Raw genomic sequence first — 17,722 nt, forward strand, 5'->3', positions numbered from 1 at the left:
AAGGGTATGCTTCATATATTAAGCTTTTACACCACCTAAACCTCACCCAGTGTGGTGAGTTTTCATTTTTGACTCTTAATTGTTTTCTGAACATAGCGTAGGGGATCGCATGGGATGCAGGCTAGGTTCTGAGAAAAAGGCGAGTTCTCTAATGGCTTTTTGCTAGTCCTGGCTGTTCATGCAGAGGTGACTGAAAAACTTGTAAAAACAAAAATATCTCCAATTTATTTGCGTTCGCGATCTTAAGCTTTCCAGTGTAGGAAATGACTTGCTTTGCACTCCAGCTGTAATAAAAAAAAAAAAAAGTCATCAGGAGACTGTTTGTTTCTTTTTGAGAACTTGGCAATCCTTGTTGTATTTAAGGATCTCTTTGGAAAGAATGAACAAGGATTTCAGGATTGGCTTCACATAAGTGTTACCTAAAGACAGGACTCCCTCATTGCCAAGTAGTGGATTTTTTTTTTTTTCTTTCTCCTGGCTTCCAGACCTTTTTTTAGAGGCTGAATGCCTTGTTTGACTTCACAAGATAATAGGATATAGAAATACATGTCATTGCCTTAGTTGCTAACTCAGGACATAATAAATTTTCTTTGTACAATGCTTTACGTTATTGAAAAGAAAAAGACTGCACTGATTTGCTCATGGGGATGCTCTTTTCTATGTGTTCCCTCAGTCTCTGATAGTATATTAGCCTGTGATTTTTAGCAGCATGCATTCGTGCCACATGCGTGTTGCATCCCTTCTTCCACTGCCTGCTTTTTGGCTGCTTTTTGTTTTCAGAAAGAACCTGAATTATTCAGTCTCTTGGTTGTGAATGTAATTCCGTTCACTGCCTGAGAGTGAGGTAAATGTTTGGGAGCGGTAGGCACCTTTTTAGACTTTCTGGGAAGCAAATGTACAAATGACTGGTATCATGACCAACTGGAATTTCTTTGAAATTTAGTCTTTCTAGGAGTAGTGCGGAGTAATTGGTTAGCTTTATTTGCATTCTGAACTCCAGCACTAACCACTTAGCTTGTTAGTTCTTGGTTATTTTCTATCTTTCATTTACACATTACAGAATTGCTTGTTATTGATGTGTAAATTATGATGTCCAAAATGGAAGCAGGACTTACACTGAACTGTTTGAGATCGTTCTGCCTCTCTTAGAGGAGAAAAAAGCTTGTAGGACAGACAACACGTTCCGAATTACTTATTTCAATTACCTTACATGTTACAGTGATGGCAATGAATAGATTCAGGAGGTTTAGTTTCAACAGTGATCAAAGTTGCTCTAATGTGGAAGTAGTTTTCTCTGTAATTTTTTTATTAAGAAAAAGGAAAAAAGCCACCTTGTGATGCTGGTGCACGTTTAATTTATAATACTGTGGCTGCATACTTGCCATAACATGCATCTGGCTTCTATTCAGTGTTGCTGCTCTGAAAGCAATTTTTATTTTGAGGCTGTGTTAAAATATATTCAGTCTTATATTTCAAAATGTACATACTCATTTAAACTATATATTTGTCATTGCAAGCACTGTTAAATTGCAAACGAAAGAGCCACCTGTAACAATTCCCATTAACTCTGTCTAAAGAAAGTAACCTCAAATAAAAGAAATGCTTAAACTGGGAAAGGCGTGTGTATGTTTCCACTCTTAACTTGACAGACCAGCGACCAGTACACCCCTCACACTGGATGTCCACTGCTTATATTTTGTTTATTATCTGCATGTTGGGGAAAATGTCAAAACGTCGAAACCAGGAAATGCAAAATGCTCTCACCTTTTAAAGCAATACCAGTCAAGTTTGAATTACTGAAAACTTTAGAATAGACTTTTTTTTTTCCCCAAAATGCAGCATATTCAACCAAGAGATCTCCTTTGGGTATCAGATATGCATGTGTTGTCACTGGCTTTAGAATAAATTGATAAAACAAAATGGGAGCCACGTAAAGCATATAGTGGTTTATTCGTTATAGTAACTTTGTGAATTTGTATTTGGTTGACCCCATTTATTTATTTATTAGTTCAAAGGAAGATGAGTTGGCTAAAGGCCTGCAGACTGTGAGAAAACATAAATTTTACTGTGTTTCTTAGTATTTGCGTAACTTAAAATGTTACTAAAGCAATTACTAATTTATCTCCCAAAATAGATTTTAACTTTATGTGTTTGATTGTTCTAATATAGCCAGTTTATTTCATTAGCTGTAATATTTGTCATACTTTCTTACATATTTTTAGTTATTATAATAAAGAAGACACTGGTCTGTATGTGCTTTAAAACACTTGCATGTTTATGGATGGTAATGGCATTCGTTTGAGAATATATAAGGCTAAAGAGAGTGGTTTTCTTGCCATTACTGTTTAACTTGATACTGTTTCGATAATCTAATCTTATTGTTACACAGGGTAGTGTCTGATAAATGGTGGAGAGTGTAATGAATTTATAAGGGACAGTATTTCTTTCCTTTTTAAATGTATAAAGGAAAAACATATACACATATTCATACACATACATGCTTCTTAACTTTTAGGAAAAAAACCTGGAGGAGAAATTGTTTTGGATAGCAATAACGATAGCAACTTGAATATTGCAAAATGCTGCACCCTAAAATAATGATACCATTACCAGCTCTTTTAGCTTTATATTGAAAAATATTTTGTTTAGTGACGTATTTATTTTTTTTTCCTAGGAAAGTGAGGGAAAAGTACAGTTGTTGCATTTCTGGACAGGGTATGCATTGAACCGTTTGATATGCAGGGTGTGATCAGTGTTTGGCATACCTGTTCCAATGCAGACCTGTGTATGGATTGTCACTTCAAGTTTTTCTTATAAGTCTCTGAAAAGACCTTTCTAAAACATTCCCAGTATTTGCTGCAAAAAGAAAGATCTTTGATATTAATCTATTGGAGGAAAAGTCTTCTGATTCTAGAGCCCTGCTCTTGTCAAAGTCTTTGTCACGGACAGGCAAACACGAGACGTGCATACACTGCGTTGTATTGTGCGTGATACTCTGTTTCATCCGTTAAAAGAGGAATTGATTTTAAATAGGGGAAATATCGCTATTCAGTAATCCAGTTCTGCAGCGTTACTGCTGTGTGCTCCATGTATTTGGTTTGCAAACACTTGGGTGCAGCATATATGCTGTATGCATGCTGCATATTTCTATTTCTTTCTGTTTGAGTGTATAAATGATGAATGGAAACTAATTCTATTTTAACAAAACAAAGTAAACATCCCAAATAGCAACGATCTTTCTCAACTCAAAGTGGCTGCAAATCAGCTCCTAAATATTGTCACTGAAATGAATATCTAGATTTAACAGTTCTTGCCAATCCTGTAAATGTTTTTGAGAAAAGCATTGCATTAATGCATGATACAGAAAGGATAAATTTGCCTTTAAATTGGAATGCAGTTCAAAGTGACTGAATTCTCCAATTTCAGCCACTATATTTGCCAAAGAACAAACTGGAAAATGGAACTGGTATCATTCATCTGCTCCTGGTTCACTGGGAGGTTCGGGGAAGGGACTTCCTATGAAGATAAAAGCAGGATAGTTTATCAATAAACTGTAACGACCACTAAATTTTACAATCTGAAGTAGTGTATGTTTACTTTTAAATTCATTTAGCACAGAAAAGCTGTAAGAAACAGTAACGGTTTAATAATTCTTTATCATCAGTCATTGATGCCCCCTGGTAATCACAAGTAGGATGATTTATAGGAAGGTTTGCTAAGTTTTGCTGTTAATTAAATATATATATCGTGGCTGAACATACTTCATTCTGTTACTTATAAATAGCTTAAATTGGATAAAATAGTTCAACTATCTTTAAACCTTTTAAACTTGAGAGATTAATATAGTATTTTGGATTTTAAAAAAATCACAAACAACAAAAAGGAAAACATCATGTTCCTCTTAATAATAGGTGTTACCTCTACGGCACCAGTCGCTAGCTGAACAAACATATTGTGTAATTATGTATACATATTATGTACAATTTGTTTCCAAAATTAGATTATTTCTATGGGTCTGGTTTATTGTGTAAGGTGTGGTCAGCAGCGTAGAAATACAGAAAATAGCACTCCCCCCGAGGAAGTTTAAATCTGAATATAAAATTCAGTAAGTTATTCCTCAGTGAGCTACAGCTGATTTAAACAAATAAATAAAGACCTACTTTGTCCATACTGCTTCCTCTCAAATGTTTTAGCCTATGTTTTCAGCTGATTAGTGCATTAAAATTCTTCAGTGGAAATGATTATGTTGTTCTCCAGAAATCTTCAGGGTCTTGTTTTAATCATTTAGGTGTCCTTTCATGTTTCTAAACCAGATTGATCTCTGTGACCTCCGGAGAAGTCACAATCACATTGTTTAAAATCTCCTGCTGAATATGAATTTTTCAGAGGTCTGTCCCAAGCTGTCTCTGTATGCATAAGGGACTCAGCTAAGAAAGTCTGAGAGAAATCAGTCTCAGTGACTGAAAGAGTCAAATTACAGAAATTTCATGCCTTCTTGTATCAGCAATACAGATATTTCATCCCTGTTTTGAGCCTTCAAAATAAACAGCTATGTCATAGTGACTGATACCAGTTCCATTTTGCCTACCAACTCAGTTGATTTTATATTTTATTTCTCATTTATGATGGAATAATCAGCAGCTCTTTTTCTCATTTATTTTCTCATATTTTTATTCCAGGATTTGCCTCTGAAGCAGGGAGTGTCTGCATTAAAAATGACCTGTAGTTCTCTGCTTCATAGGTTAGAAACTTATTTTAATATTTTGTGGCTAAGCACAGTCCCGTCTTTTTCAAAAATAAAAAATTCCAACAATAAATGGTTTAATTGGCATTGAATGTGGATTATAAGCTTTTTGCATTGGGGCTTCCATTATTTTAGATGAAATGGCTTCTACACAAATAACTAGTCCAGCTGAGGCAATGAAAGCTCTGTTTACTTGCGGCCATTTTTATGAATTAACATTAAGTTTTAAAAAAGTTGATTACAGTGGATCATACCAAGTCTTATTTGGACATTTCCAAAGTACTGTACTGGCTAGGCTGTATTGCTTTAAGCATTTACATTCTAAAACTTACCAAATTCCAAATATTTATTGGGGGAAAGAAATCGGTTCATAAATCACTTTATTTCAATGGGACTGCTATAGCCAGCACACACAGAACCATGTATCTTGTATTTACTTCTGAATTGTACACCGCAGATGCTTCTTCAGCTCCTTCCTCTTCCTCCATGGGCGGTGCTTGCAGCTCCTTTACCACCTCTTCCAGTCCTACCATTTACTCTACCTCAGTCACCGACAGCAAGGCTATGCAAGTGGAGAGCTGCTCCTCAGCCGTGGGGGTAAGTACCAGAGGGGTAAGTGAAAAGCAGTTAACCAGTAACACAGCCCAGCAGCAGCAGTCAACGCCGAAGCGACACACAGTCCTGTACATCTCGCCACCACCTGAGGACTTGCTGGACAACAGTCGGATGTCCTGCCAGGATGAGGGGTGTGGATTGGAGTCAGAGCAGAGCTGCAGTATGTGGATGGAGGATTCACCCTCCAACTTCAGTAACATGAGTACCAGTTCCTACAATGATAACACTGAGGTGCCACGTAAATCACGCAAACGAAATCCAAAGCAGAGGCCAGGGATCAAACGTCGAGATTGTGAAGAGTCCAACATGGATATATTTGATGCCGACAGTGCCAAAGCGCCTCACTATGTCCTTTCTCAGCTCAGCACGGACAGCAAAGGCAACTCAAAAGCAGGAAATGGGTTGGTATCTGCCTTTTTTTTTTTTTAAAAAAAAAAGTTCTATCGCCATATGTAAAACCAAACTAATAAAACTGCCCCCACTTCCCGTCAAGTGTTCTACTCAGGTTCTCACATAAATCCCTTCCCTTTTCTGCTGTTCCCTTTTGCGTCCTAGCCCATGATGAGTTCTCATTAGACTTGTTAATGTTTATTTAGAAGATAAAGCTAAACTTTCCTGCAATAATTGGACGCAGCACTGATGAGCTCATCTGTATTCTTATTTAAGTGAAATTCCTAAAAGATTGCACGATTCCATTTATAAAATGGAAATGAAAACGTTATCGTGTTTAAAAAGAAAGGCAGAAGTGGACTGGACGCACCCTAAATCTTAATGCTTTTTGCAGGATTTTATGTGAGGATTTCAGTCTGTGCACTTCACCTGCTTCTGTTTGTCTCTCTCTATTTATCCAATAGTGAGAGTGATGGGAGTAGAAGTTAATGGCTTGTTAAGGTTTCTCATCATTTAAATTAACACATCCTTTAATTTTTTATAAAATGTTAAGATGATATGCTGAACCAAAATTTTGTTTTTTCTTGTGAATTCACTTCTGTATTTGATTTTTTTCAGAAATAAACCTCTAATCCTGTTTCTCTCTGTGCTTCTGGGTTGTGTGCATGCGTGTGTCTGTACGTGGGCACGCCTGGGTGGTGGTCTCTCATCTCTCCCACTTCACACTCTTCACTAAATGCATTTCAGTAGCTGCTTAAAGAGGAAAAAGTCCATCAGTTTACAGTAGTGTGTTGATACATTTTTTTATTTTATTTTATTTTTTAACTTGTGGCTTCTTTAGTACTTTTAAGATGGATGGTCAAGTGGATAGATTGGGCTTTTTTATTTTGTGGGTTTTTTTTTTTCCTTGAGGGGGTGTATTTTGTTTCTGTTTTTACTGTTATGTATGTGCTCGCAGTACATTCTAATGTTCATCACAGTAATGGTGAATATTAAAATTTGACTGATGGGTAAGATTATGAACTTCTCATATTCCAAAGGGAAAGAGCCTGGAGTCTGTATTCCCAGGGTCATTTGCAGTTCCATACTTAAAATTTCACTATGAGAAAGTGATTCTGAGAAACTCTCCAGAGTGTGCTGGCCTGGGTTCTGCACCAGGAAAAGCCGAGCTGGTTGGTACCAGGAGCGTTGGCTCCGCCGTCTGCTCCAGTCTCCTCGGACCTCTGGGTCTTCTGGTCTCTCTTACAACCACTGCTCTAAGCTTGGCTGCAGTTGTCCAGCATCTCTCCTTTTCACCAGCTGAAATTGATAATAAAGTAAAACATTAGTACATGGTAGACCCAAAGAAGCAAATTAGCGTATGTAAAGCAGCTGCTTGGAACTAGGAAACGACCTCCGCCGAGCACAAAGGAGGTCAGGCTCTCCCGTACAAAGGGAAGAAACTTTATCGAAAGGCAAGAACTGTGTGACTGTAAATGTGATCTCTGGACAGAAAGGGGAGATTTAGTAAACTCTGGAACAACATGTATGTTCTCAATCTAAAAGATCACAAGACTATAACATTCCCTAAAATATTAGGGGCTAACCAGTGAACGTTCATCGGTACTGTCAGCAATACTCTGTGAACGCAGGGGTAGATAAGCATGATTTTTTTCCGAATGTGTTGTATACAGGCTAGGTTGAATGGCAGCAAAACTCTTGCGTAACAGATTTGTCTCTTTAAATAAAAGCTCTGGGACAAGAAATGGCCAAGCTGTTAGAAAACTTAATTTTGCAGTTGAAATATGGAGATTTAGCAGTACAAATCTAGGTCACAGTAGTGACTTTTTTTTTTAACTTTCCAGCCTGATGGAGTTCAGCCAAGGGAGTTCATTTACTTTTGGCTTTGAGAAAAGAGCAAGGAAAGCACCCTTGCTAATTTGTGAAGTGGAAGTAGCATTTACCTCAAAAGAGACTTCTAGTCAGTTGTCTTTAAAAACTAGGAAGAAAAAGAAGATATTCCTGTGGATACTGTTGGAATTTGCGAAAGCCTTTTTAGAAATGGAGGAATTGACGGTGGTGTAGGGCAGAGTCTCAGATTTCCGACGTGGCGTGGTCTCGCTTTCACTTTCAGGTCTTCACTGGGAACAGCCCTGATGCCACTGCAGGACCAAGCAAACTCTTAACTCATGAAATCTGTTTTAATAGAACCATGGGGTTGGCCACTTACATTTCTGTTTTAGAAGAGAAGTGCTAGCTTTGAGGAAACATTGTCTGGTAACAATTAAGCTAATAAATAAATGGGTGTGTATGAAATATTTTACTATTTGTATGTGCATGGATATTAGTATTACAAATAAACTAAGTTAAAAGAGTGTGTACATGAGATATCCTCATAATCTGAGAAGAAAAACCAATGAGAAGTTCTGGTGAAGGCTTTGCTATTGCTTTCAAGTTCAGCTAATCTGATTGAAAGTAATGATTACTTTAGGTTTCTAGAGGGAAAACTTTCAAAATAGTTGTTAGCTAGCATCTCTTCACATAAATAGGACAATGTATAAAATATTAGTATGTTGATGATTAAGGTAGCTTGGGTTTTAAGCGTGATGAAATGTCAGGAAAAGGCAGAGTTGTCAGGAAAAGAAATGTCAGGAAAAGCCAGAAAAGGCTTCAGGAGAAGCGAAAGTGTTAATGTCACACTGCTAAAACTTCACATTTTGAGTGTTAAAAGTGAATTCATTTTGATGGCTGCCTCTAACGCTTCCCTTCAAAATTCAATAATATCTCAGTCTCCTGTATTAATTTATGGAGCTGAAAAGCGTTGACAAGGTCAGACTAAGCAATCCGTGTGATGTCTTCACATGGAGCGTTCTGCCGGGACGTTACAGTGCCCAGCCTAACCGAGGCGCAGAAGGCACGGGGCCCTGGCACAGCCTTTTGAATAACGTGGTGGTGGTGGCAGTAGCTGAGGCTGCTCAGCGTTCCTTCCCACGTTCCCTGTGGGAAGCGCAGAGATTGTAGCTGTGTGATGTAAAATTCTGAGTAAGAGAAGGAGGCGGCTTTCATTGAAAGTCCATTGGGGTAACGTCCTGACAAGAAGAATAGAGACAGTGATTATCTAAGAAGCTTGAATTTGATTAGGGGTTTTGCTTAACTTGTACAGAAGCGAAGAGCATAGTGGTGTTAATTACAGTTTATTTAGTCTATCGCGGGTTTTGTATATGCTACATTGAAGAAGAATTTTGTCCCTTTTATTTTCCTAAAAAAAGGTATGTTTTTACATAGCGTTTTTATTTTTTTAAACAGCCTGTTTGAGCAGGCTGTCACAGAGTAATCAGGACTCCTTGGCAGAAAGATGGTACTCTCGCAGCCTTCTATCCCCTCTGGATCCTGCCTCTCTGCTGTTACTGGGTTGAAGACGAGCGTGCCAGGCAGCCAGGGCTGCTCAGGGACGCGCGCCGGGCGTCCGACCCGGGCTCGGCTGGATGAGCGGGCAGTCCCGTGGTGAAGTGGCTAACCATGAACAGAAAAACATGAATGAAATTCATACAAAGCACAGACCTCCTAACAGCTCAGCAGTGTCCGTGTTAACCCTTTGTTACGTATATTAAAAGGTTTTGGAAGGTTTAGTAGAAATAAGAGCATGACAAATAGGACTTTCAGGGGTATGAGGTGTGGTGGAATCGGGGGGCAACGTGCCCGACCTTCCCTGGGGTAGGAGAAGGCCCTTCTGTAGGAAAAGTTCTGGGCCAGACTGCTGCAGGGGCTGGGGAACGGCTTGGAGGTATCTGCGTGCTATGTGGCCTTGTGCTGTTCGCTGCACAGTAGGAGTTTTAGGAAAGGTGCTGATATGTTTGTTAGTATAAATCACCTGGTAATTGGGAAGAGAACACTATGGGTTACCCCAGCCTTCAGGTCAGTGAAAAACTCATGCAGTGGCAAAGCTCTCAGTAAACTATTCTGAAGAAAAAGCATTTTTTTTCACCCTTCTCCCTGAGAAAAAATCCTGGATAAATTACTTCTGTATGTTGCATATTGGAACAGGATTTGTTTTTTAAGCAATTCACACCTGTTACTTTAAACTTCAGAGTCATTAGCTCTTAGAAACTACTTTTTGGTAGTAAAAAAGAATATTACATTCTGCATAAACTCCTGGAGCCCTCTTTCTGCCTGTACCGTTTGCCATGGCTTGTTTACCTTTGCTAGTGTTAAATGGGTTTATTAGCCTTCAGTTCAGGATCATTACACAAACCTGCTCTGTATAAGATCAAGATTTATTTTCCATTGTGCTTTAAAGTGAACACAAAATCGATCACATGATGTTATACTTTGGAGGGCTTCTTCATTCAGGTTTTAATTATGGAACTGAACACAAGATACAGTACATCTTAAGGTACGCACCTGGAAAGAAACAGTCTTTTTGCATACACTGCAGATTTAAAATTGGTGCAATTGCCTCAGAGCTTTTTACAATAACTAATTTGGTTTTAACATAAATTTATCAATCTGTTTTGACGGAAATTAGTATTTGAGTTTGCATGGATATGCAAGTTCAGGCGGAGACAGGCATGAGGCTGTTTTCCTATTTAAAGAAGTATCATTTAACCTTAAATCCATTCAGTGTGTGTGTGTACATATGTATATTTGTTACAGAAGCAAAACAGCTTATTCAGATAATATCAGGCTGTATCATATCACTATGAAAAAGCAGATTATGAGCCACCTTCTGTTTGTTAACTTAATTTAATGCTAATTGCTTTTCCCTTCCTTTATGTTTACTCTCTGAAAAGCAGTTCCTATTTGCACTGGATGGAGGAGGCAGGGAAGCACTGTTCCTCTTCATCCTGCAGGTTTCCTTCTCTGTCAGAAAGAGAATTCCAAAGTTTGCTCTCAACTATAACTCTTCTATCCATTAATATACACTCTTTATCTTTTTAGCTTTTCTGTGATTTAGTTTGTTTTTATTGGAGAGCTGCTTATAACATCTTTTTAATGGTCTGCTTTGACTTCCCAGAGCAACAGAGAACCAGAAAGGAGCTGGAGGGAAGAAGACCCCAATGTTGTGTGGTCAGTATCCAACTAAGAGTGAGGGGAAGGAGCTGAAGATAGTGGTGCAGCCGGAAACCCAGCACAGGGCTCGTTATCTGACCGAAGGCAGCCGAGGCTCAGTGAAAGACCGGACCCAGCAAGGCTTTCCAACGGTAAAGGTAGGCTGCTCAGTGTTAGGTGATACGGGGACTCCTTTCCAAGGGATGCTTTAGTAGGATGGGAGCTGGTTCGGTTCAAATAAGCCTAGAATCTCTATTTTTAGAGGGAATGGGGGAGACTTTGGAGTCTCTTTGCTGTAGAGGCTGTACTGTATCTCTTCTTGCAGGTAACAAGAAGTCTATTTGCATCACAAAGTTACAGGAAAAGGAAGTTTTATGTCAAGGCAGTGATATATAATCTGTGATACATGTCCTGTTAGACTACAATTATATGAACTGTGTAAATAGATAGACACTTCAAGCATACAAAACTAGCACAGTGAAATGCTGTAACTGCTTGATTGCTGATGACAGCGGGTCATCATTATGCCTTACTGGTAAGGACATAAAACTAGGTTTCATTTAAAAAAAATAAATTAAAAGTGGGGTGTTTTTTTGTTTTTCGTTTTTGGTTTTTTTTTTAATAAGAAGTATCTGAATCCACATATCCAGTGTCTGTCTTCAAAGTAGAGTCATAAAGATCTAACTGAGGTGTACTTTATGGGATGTACTGCTCTGTATGGTTAACAGCAGTGAAGTACATGTGGATTAGTAGAGCTGGAGAATGGGGGGAAGAAAAGAGGAAACAGCTGTATGCACACTTAACAAATGCAGCCTGTTTCCTGTATAGACTTCCATGCCTTAAAGTTTAGGTGTTGATGGTCACTTGCTCCGAGGCAGGGATGAGCGTTACACAGGACTGAATGGTGTCCTCAAGCCTTCTGATCGAGGGGAAGGATCTGGATAGAGCAGATGCTGTCAGGGATCCAGGGCCTGGCTGCAGAGCTGGTTTCTCCAGCAAGCATTTAGCTTCTTTGTTCATCTTGCTTCATTTGGAGGGGAGAAGAGGACGACTGATGAAATTCACCTTACTCAAAGAGGGGAGAAATTGTTGGTCATCAGGCTTGCCAGCCTGGTGAGGAGGGCTTTACTGTAAGTTCGTCAGAGGATGGGGACCAAAGCTCAGAAGCGAAGGAGGAGCTACAAATGGGGGAGAAACATGAGGAAGAAGGCTATAGAGAGGTCTTTCACATTCCTGCTCAAACGGGAGAACATTCAGAGGCTGCTCTCCAGTGACTGCACACTAGTGCACGGAGTGTGAATTTGCAGGTCTTGTTTTTTCCCTCGTGTAGTCACAGGGTTGTGACTTGACTGGAATCGCAGAGACTTGGGGTAGCGTACGTGGCTGGAATGCAGTTGTGGATGTGCAGCAGTTGTTCAGAAAGAAGAGAAGACATTGTGTATCATAAGGAGCTCCCTGACTGCACCTCCAGCATGAAATTGGGAGACTGGCCTGTTGAGATCAGAGGAGGAAGGAAGCTCAGGGATAATGTTTTGATATCTGTTACAGACTGCCTGACTGAGAAGAAAATAGGTGATGCTTTCTATAGGTAGCTAACGGGAGTCTCCTGCTCACAGACCTCTCTCATCGTGAAAGGTTTCAGCCGTCTGTCCATCTGCAAGGGCGGCTACATAGCCTGGTGGAAGCAATCTAAAGTTTAGGACTGCGCTTGTGAAGGTTTCCTAAAGCAAATGGTAGAAAGGCTTACCAGGAGTAATGCTGTACTTGACTTACACAGAGACAAACAGAAGAACTGATGTCAAATATCGACGCAAAAGTTGCAGCGGCCACAGTATGAATGTGAGAGTGGACACCGAACTGAATACAAGCCAGCATTGCACACTCGGAACTAAGGCAAATGGCATCCTGGTTATATTGGGAGGAGTGTGGCCAGCAGATCGAGCGAGTAGACAACTATGTTTGTTATCGTACAAATAAGAAAGATAAAAGATACTTCCTTTTATACTTTTTATTAGTTATGCCACTTTGAGAAAGCAGCAAAGCAGTTCTCAATCCAAACTAATTTACCAGGTCCACAGAGAAATGTTTGTTTACGATACAGCCCTTAAAATCTGTGCTGATTACTGCTGACAGAGTATAGAAGTATACTTATCTTTAAAGTCTGTTCAACCGTGTTAGAAACATCTCCAACGCTTCATTCGGTCCTCCTGAGTAATGTAGAAATCCAGTAAAGTTTCATAAGAAAAGAATCCATTCATATAGTCCTGTTGCTATGGTGATTTAGTACTCATTTATGTGAATTTTCTTAATGGGCCTTTGTTCATCTGCATTTCCTTTTAATTCCTTTCCCAGTTACCCGTTAGCACCCATCAGTGAAAATTCTGTTTGGAAGAGTCTCGTGTTACTGAATTGCTGGAAGCTCAAGCTTGCTTTACCAATAGGCAAACTAGTTCATACCCTGCATATAAAAGTCTGCCGGGGTTGGACAGACAAAATGAGTCAGTGGATCTCCAGGAAATCTGAGCTAGTGGGAAAAAAATCTAAAGGAAAAAAGGGCTTTTTTGTTTTGTTTGGGTTTTTTGAGAGGTGTTTTAAAGATGGGGAAGAATAGTGTAAAAATGTTGCTAATTCAGTAGAGGTCTGGTGCTTGCTCTCTTCTGGCAGCACCTGTGACGGCAACCAGATGCATCACTCTTAAGCAGACTGAGGAGGAGAAGCAGCTTCTGTGGCCCTTTGAAGAAAACCCATGTTACCTGATGACTTAGAATTAGGGAGTCTACAATCAATATGCAACATTACATTGGTATAAACAAACCTCAGTCAAGTGACTTGTCTGGCAAAAGATTATCCTAAATGCAAAGCGTCAGCGGAGGTATTCCAGCCATCAATAGCAGATTTTCCTGTTTTCTTGCTAACAGTATTGCAAAGCGGGAGCAGTTACCATCCAGATAATGAGAGGTGCTCTTACACACCTTTCATACCTTCTTCTAACAAGAACACTGGGAAAGAAAAACACCACTGGTTAGCTGTGGAGATGCCGTTTCTAGCCAAGGAGACCTTAGTGACATGGCACAAAGACTGTTCATTCAGCTTTCCATGTAAAAGAGATTCAATGGTAGAATATCAGAGTACCCTTTACTCCCCACATCCTTTTGACAACCTGGTGAAATTAAGTCCTCTCGTTGGCTGTTTTCATGGCCACTTGTTTATTTGTGCTGTCTTGGCTTTTGAGGTCCTTGATATGAACAATACCTGTTAGCCCATGGTTCGTACGTGGGAGCCTGTACTGGACCACCTCCAGAAACCTTTTGGCTTTGGCCATCCATAACAGTCATAACCCACCTACCGCTGTCAGCTAATTGCTCCTTTTGGACATGAGGAGTGTACTATGATTTTATCACTATTGGCTGATTTTTTTTTTCTTTTCTTTTTTCAAACTTGCTAAGAACTGCAGAACTAAATTTTCGAAGTGTCTAATCCCCTAAGAGATCCTTTGGAGGATTCTGCTCTCATTTGCATCTCCGTACTAATAAAGATTGAGCTTCTTTCTGCAAGTATTGACTGGGCTTCCAGGCCTAGGATGAAACATAACATTGTCCCCCAGAAATCCTCTAGCAACAATTGTGGCTTAATGAAAACATTAAAAATACTTGGTTTATCTCCTCCTAGAATGCCGTGGCAAAGAATTTCTCTCTCTGGCCCGGGAATTTGGCAGCGATCTAGTGTTTCTTTTTACTTGGAGTGTTTTTCTTCTATTACCTAAAAAGAATAAGAGAGTTTACTTCGTAATACAATGTCCAGGTTTACTTCAAGACTTTTTACTTTTACGTCAGAGTATTTTTAGTATGTAGCACCACAGTGGAATTCTGCTAGTAAAAAAAGCGTTAAAAGGACACAAACCCTTTCATGCTAGAATGTCGATGTTATAAAAATGAATGCATTTTTCACTAACATGTTCTGGAATAATTATGGCTTGCACACTGGATTGCAGGAGGACTGTTAAATCATTATGTGAAATATATGTCTGACCTGCTTTTAATTATTAAGTGTTTCAGTGAATCCTAACACTGTTCACAAACTTTAAGTAGGAGATGTCAAGTTGCCATTTTTTATTTTTATTTTGGTGTCTGAAGGAAAACCAGGTTTGCATGGTTGGACCATACAGTCATTCATCCCATTCCTCCCTCTGCTTTCCTTCTCATCCTGTTCTGACTCATCCAGTGGTTTTGCAAGTGTTAGACAATTTTAATCTGGTTTCACAAAGATTGCAAGGTGTGGCTGGCATGCAGATGGGATCCCAGAAGTGTAGCATGCTAATTGATCGATGGGCATGCACATACTGACCGACAAATTCTCATCAACTTCGGAACCAGCCACAGCAAATGTTCTCTTTCTCAGCTGACTGGTGGGTGTAGATGCTGGTGGGGAAGGAGGATCCTGGGAAGAGATGGGGAAATAGTCATCATTGGGGTGAGAGCGAGGGGTCATAAGAGACCTGAAAGTTGGAGTTCGGATAATTGTGTGTGAAGATAGATAGGATTCAAGGTGGTTTAAAAAGAAAAGATTCATCATAATAATAATTTAAAAAAAAAATGTCACCTGTTTATTAAATGACTGACTTGTCTTGTAATGGAAGAACAAATGACAAAAGATAAAAAAAATTAGCATCTTCTAGATGAAAAATGTTTGTTCCTTCTTCCCTTAGGATTGTTTCCAGCAATGCTGGGAGCAGATTCACTTCGAATTCAGCTGCATAAAATGTTTCCTGTTTTAATTAAGAGGCATTGCTGGCCAATTGAAATATTTAATTTGTATTGCCGTGTTTCAGCTGGAAGGTCACAACGAGCCGGTGGTGCTGCAGGTATTCGTGGGTAACGACTCCGGTCGAGTGAAGCCGCACGGGTTCTACCAGGCCTGCAGAGTTACCGGGAGAAACACTACTCCCTGTAAAGAAGTGGATATAGAGGGGACAACTGTTATTGAGGTCGGACTGGACCCGAGCAACAATATGACACTTGCGTGAGTAGCTTTTCTTTTCTTTTTTTTTTAATATTTTAATTTATTAGCTTGTTTTCAGAAACTGAATTTCCTTTTTTGATTGGATTGGTTAGTAGTGAAAAGTCTGGAACATTTTGGCACACACCAGGCACTTAGTGAAGCTACATGTATACAAAAAAACTTTTAAATTGCATTCTCAGTTTGTGTTTATTATACTAAATGCTTCATCTGGTCTTTCCTAAAACTTTATCAATTAACTTTGTTACATTAGTTTCATGTTCTATATGAACAATAATGTGCGTATTCAAGCATTACGTGAACTATAAACTGGTCACTGGTTCTGCTGGTTGTCTTGTCTTGTTAACAAGTACAGAATTGCTAATCAGAAGAGGGAAGGAGAATATTGGCATCTTCAGATCCCTTTAGGCCCAAAAGGCTGGGCGTTTGGATAGCGAGTCTAAACTCTGGCTTTTCTCCTCTCCTGCTTCGCTTGCTCCATTTCTGTCATTTCCACCGGATAGTCCTTTGTCACGGGAGCCTCCTGCTTTGCTGTCTTCACAGAGCCTGTCTGGTCAAGTACAGGCGGCGTTTTGGATACAGTTTACAGATGCCTGTAGGCAGAGCACAGCCTCTGCTGAGAAGGGGTGTGCTCTGTCTGATGGCAGTAGTTAACTGCGGTAGATTTTTGAGCAAGTGGCCTCATCTGCCTGTGTGGTTTAGATCTTCCAAGAAACTTTAGATATAAGCGATTCCCTAATAAGTTTTTCACATGTATCTTAATATATAAAAAGGGAGTGATGATCTTTCAAAGTATTCTTCTCAGTAGAACGTCTTTTAATGGGTATGTGGTTGAAAACTGCCACTCTTTACTTTGAAGCTTGTCTTGTTTCAAGAGAAGAAATGCTTCTTCAATTTACAGTGTCCACTTCTTAAGCAGGATAATACAGTTTGCTAATAGACTGACTTAATTTGATTTTTTAATATAAAATATATTCCCATGATAAGTTTGGAAACTGCCTCTTAGAGAGGAATTTTGTAATTGTCTTCAAGTGTTTTCAAACCATATAAGTATGGAGGTGCTAGAAAGATGAATTTGGAATTATCTAGGAAGAAAAGCTTTGCCTAGGCTGTTTTCTCAAAAGATATCTTGATGTCTCAAAAGAAATCTTCCTAGTGTTTCAGTGATGCTGTAGCACCTCTCTGTTGATGGTAATGCCAGTGCCCCCTTCTGAATCCCAGTCTCCCCTGCTCTCTGCTCCCTAGCTGTTGCTTGTTGGCCCTGATGCAGCACAAAAATTTGTTCTACTCAAATTAGGTATCAGATGGTCCCTGTACTTTTTGGATGTAGGGCCTAAGATCCTGGTAAATTTACAATATTCTTCTTCTTAACACATCAGGCTATGTTTGGGGTTTTTTTTTTGTTTGTTTGGTTTTTGCTTGAAATAATTTTGCATCTAGCATGTCTTTCTGAAAGTTAGCACTGCATCACTCTCTCACCCTGGCCCTGTATACATTTCCCGTAGGACCACAGTTATGGTATGACGTATCTATCACTTCCAAGTTCCACTGAGCATAAAAAATAATATGACTACAGTAAGTTTTCTTCTACTACTGCTTTAAGTGAATGCAGAATATTTTGTAGTAATAATCTTACAAACCCAGATCTAGCCCCAGGAATGGAAGAATGAAGATCTGTGATTATAAATTGAATGCTTACCAGAATTACTTTGTTACATTGCATTTTCTGTTTTATTCATACTACTTTCACATTCCTTCCTCCCATGATTCATCATCCAAATTATGTAGGGATGAATTGAAAACTGAGCTATATAATGAGAAAGGTCATACAGAGATTTCATGTAAATAAAAAAACAAAAAATCTAATAATATTTCAGTAATTACTTCAAGAGTTTTGACTTTGTGGCTTGTGTAACTAGTCAAAAGATT

At 39.2% G+C, this 17,722-nt stretch overlaps 1 protein-coding gene across 3 annotated transcripts in view; it reads left to right on the forward strand.

Moving 5' to 3' along the window:
- The window catches only part of NFAT5 (nuclear factor of activated T cells 5), a 74,497-nt gene that overhangs the window by 34,126 nt on the left and 22,649 nt on the right, over positions 1 to 17,722 (forward strand). For 2 of the 3 annotated variants that reach the window (XM_075161713.1, XM_075161711.1), the window contains exons 3-5: positions 5,202 to 5,760; positions 10,743 to 10,935; positions 15,606 to 15,796. In XM_075161713.1, the coding sequence (XP_075017814.1) occupies positions 5,202 to 5,760; positions 10,743 to 10,935; positions 15,606 to 15,796 (943 nt within the window). Of the gene's footprint in view, positions 1 to 4,679; positions 4,742 to 5,201; positions 5,761 to 10,742; positions 10,936 to 15,605; positions 15,797 to 17,722 lie in introns of all 3 variants that reach the window. The other variant, XM_075161714.1, reaches the window with a different exon arrangement.

The sequence above is a fragment of the Calonectris borealis genome, chromosome 12 (genome assembly GCF_964195595.1).
Source record: "Calonectris borealis chromosome 12, bCalBor7.hap1.2, whole genome shotgun sequence".
NCBI lineage: Eukaryota > Metazoa > Chordata > Aves > Procellariiformes > Procellariidae > Calonectris > Calonectris borealis.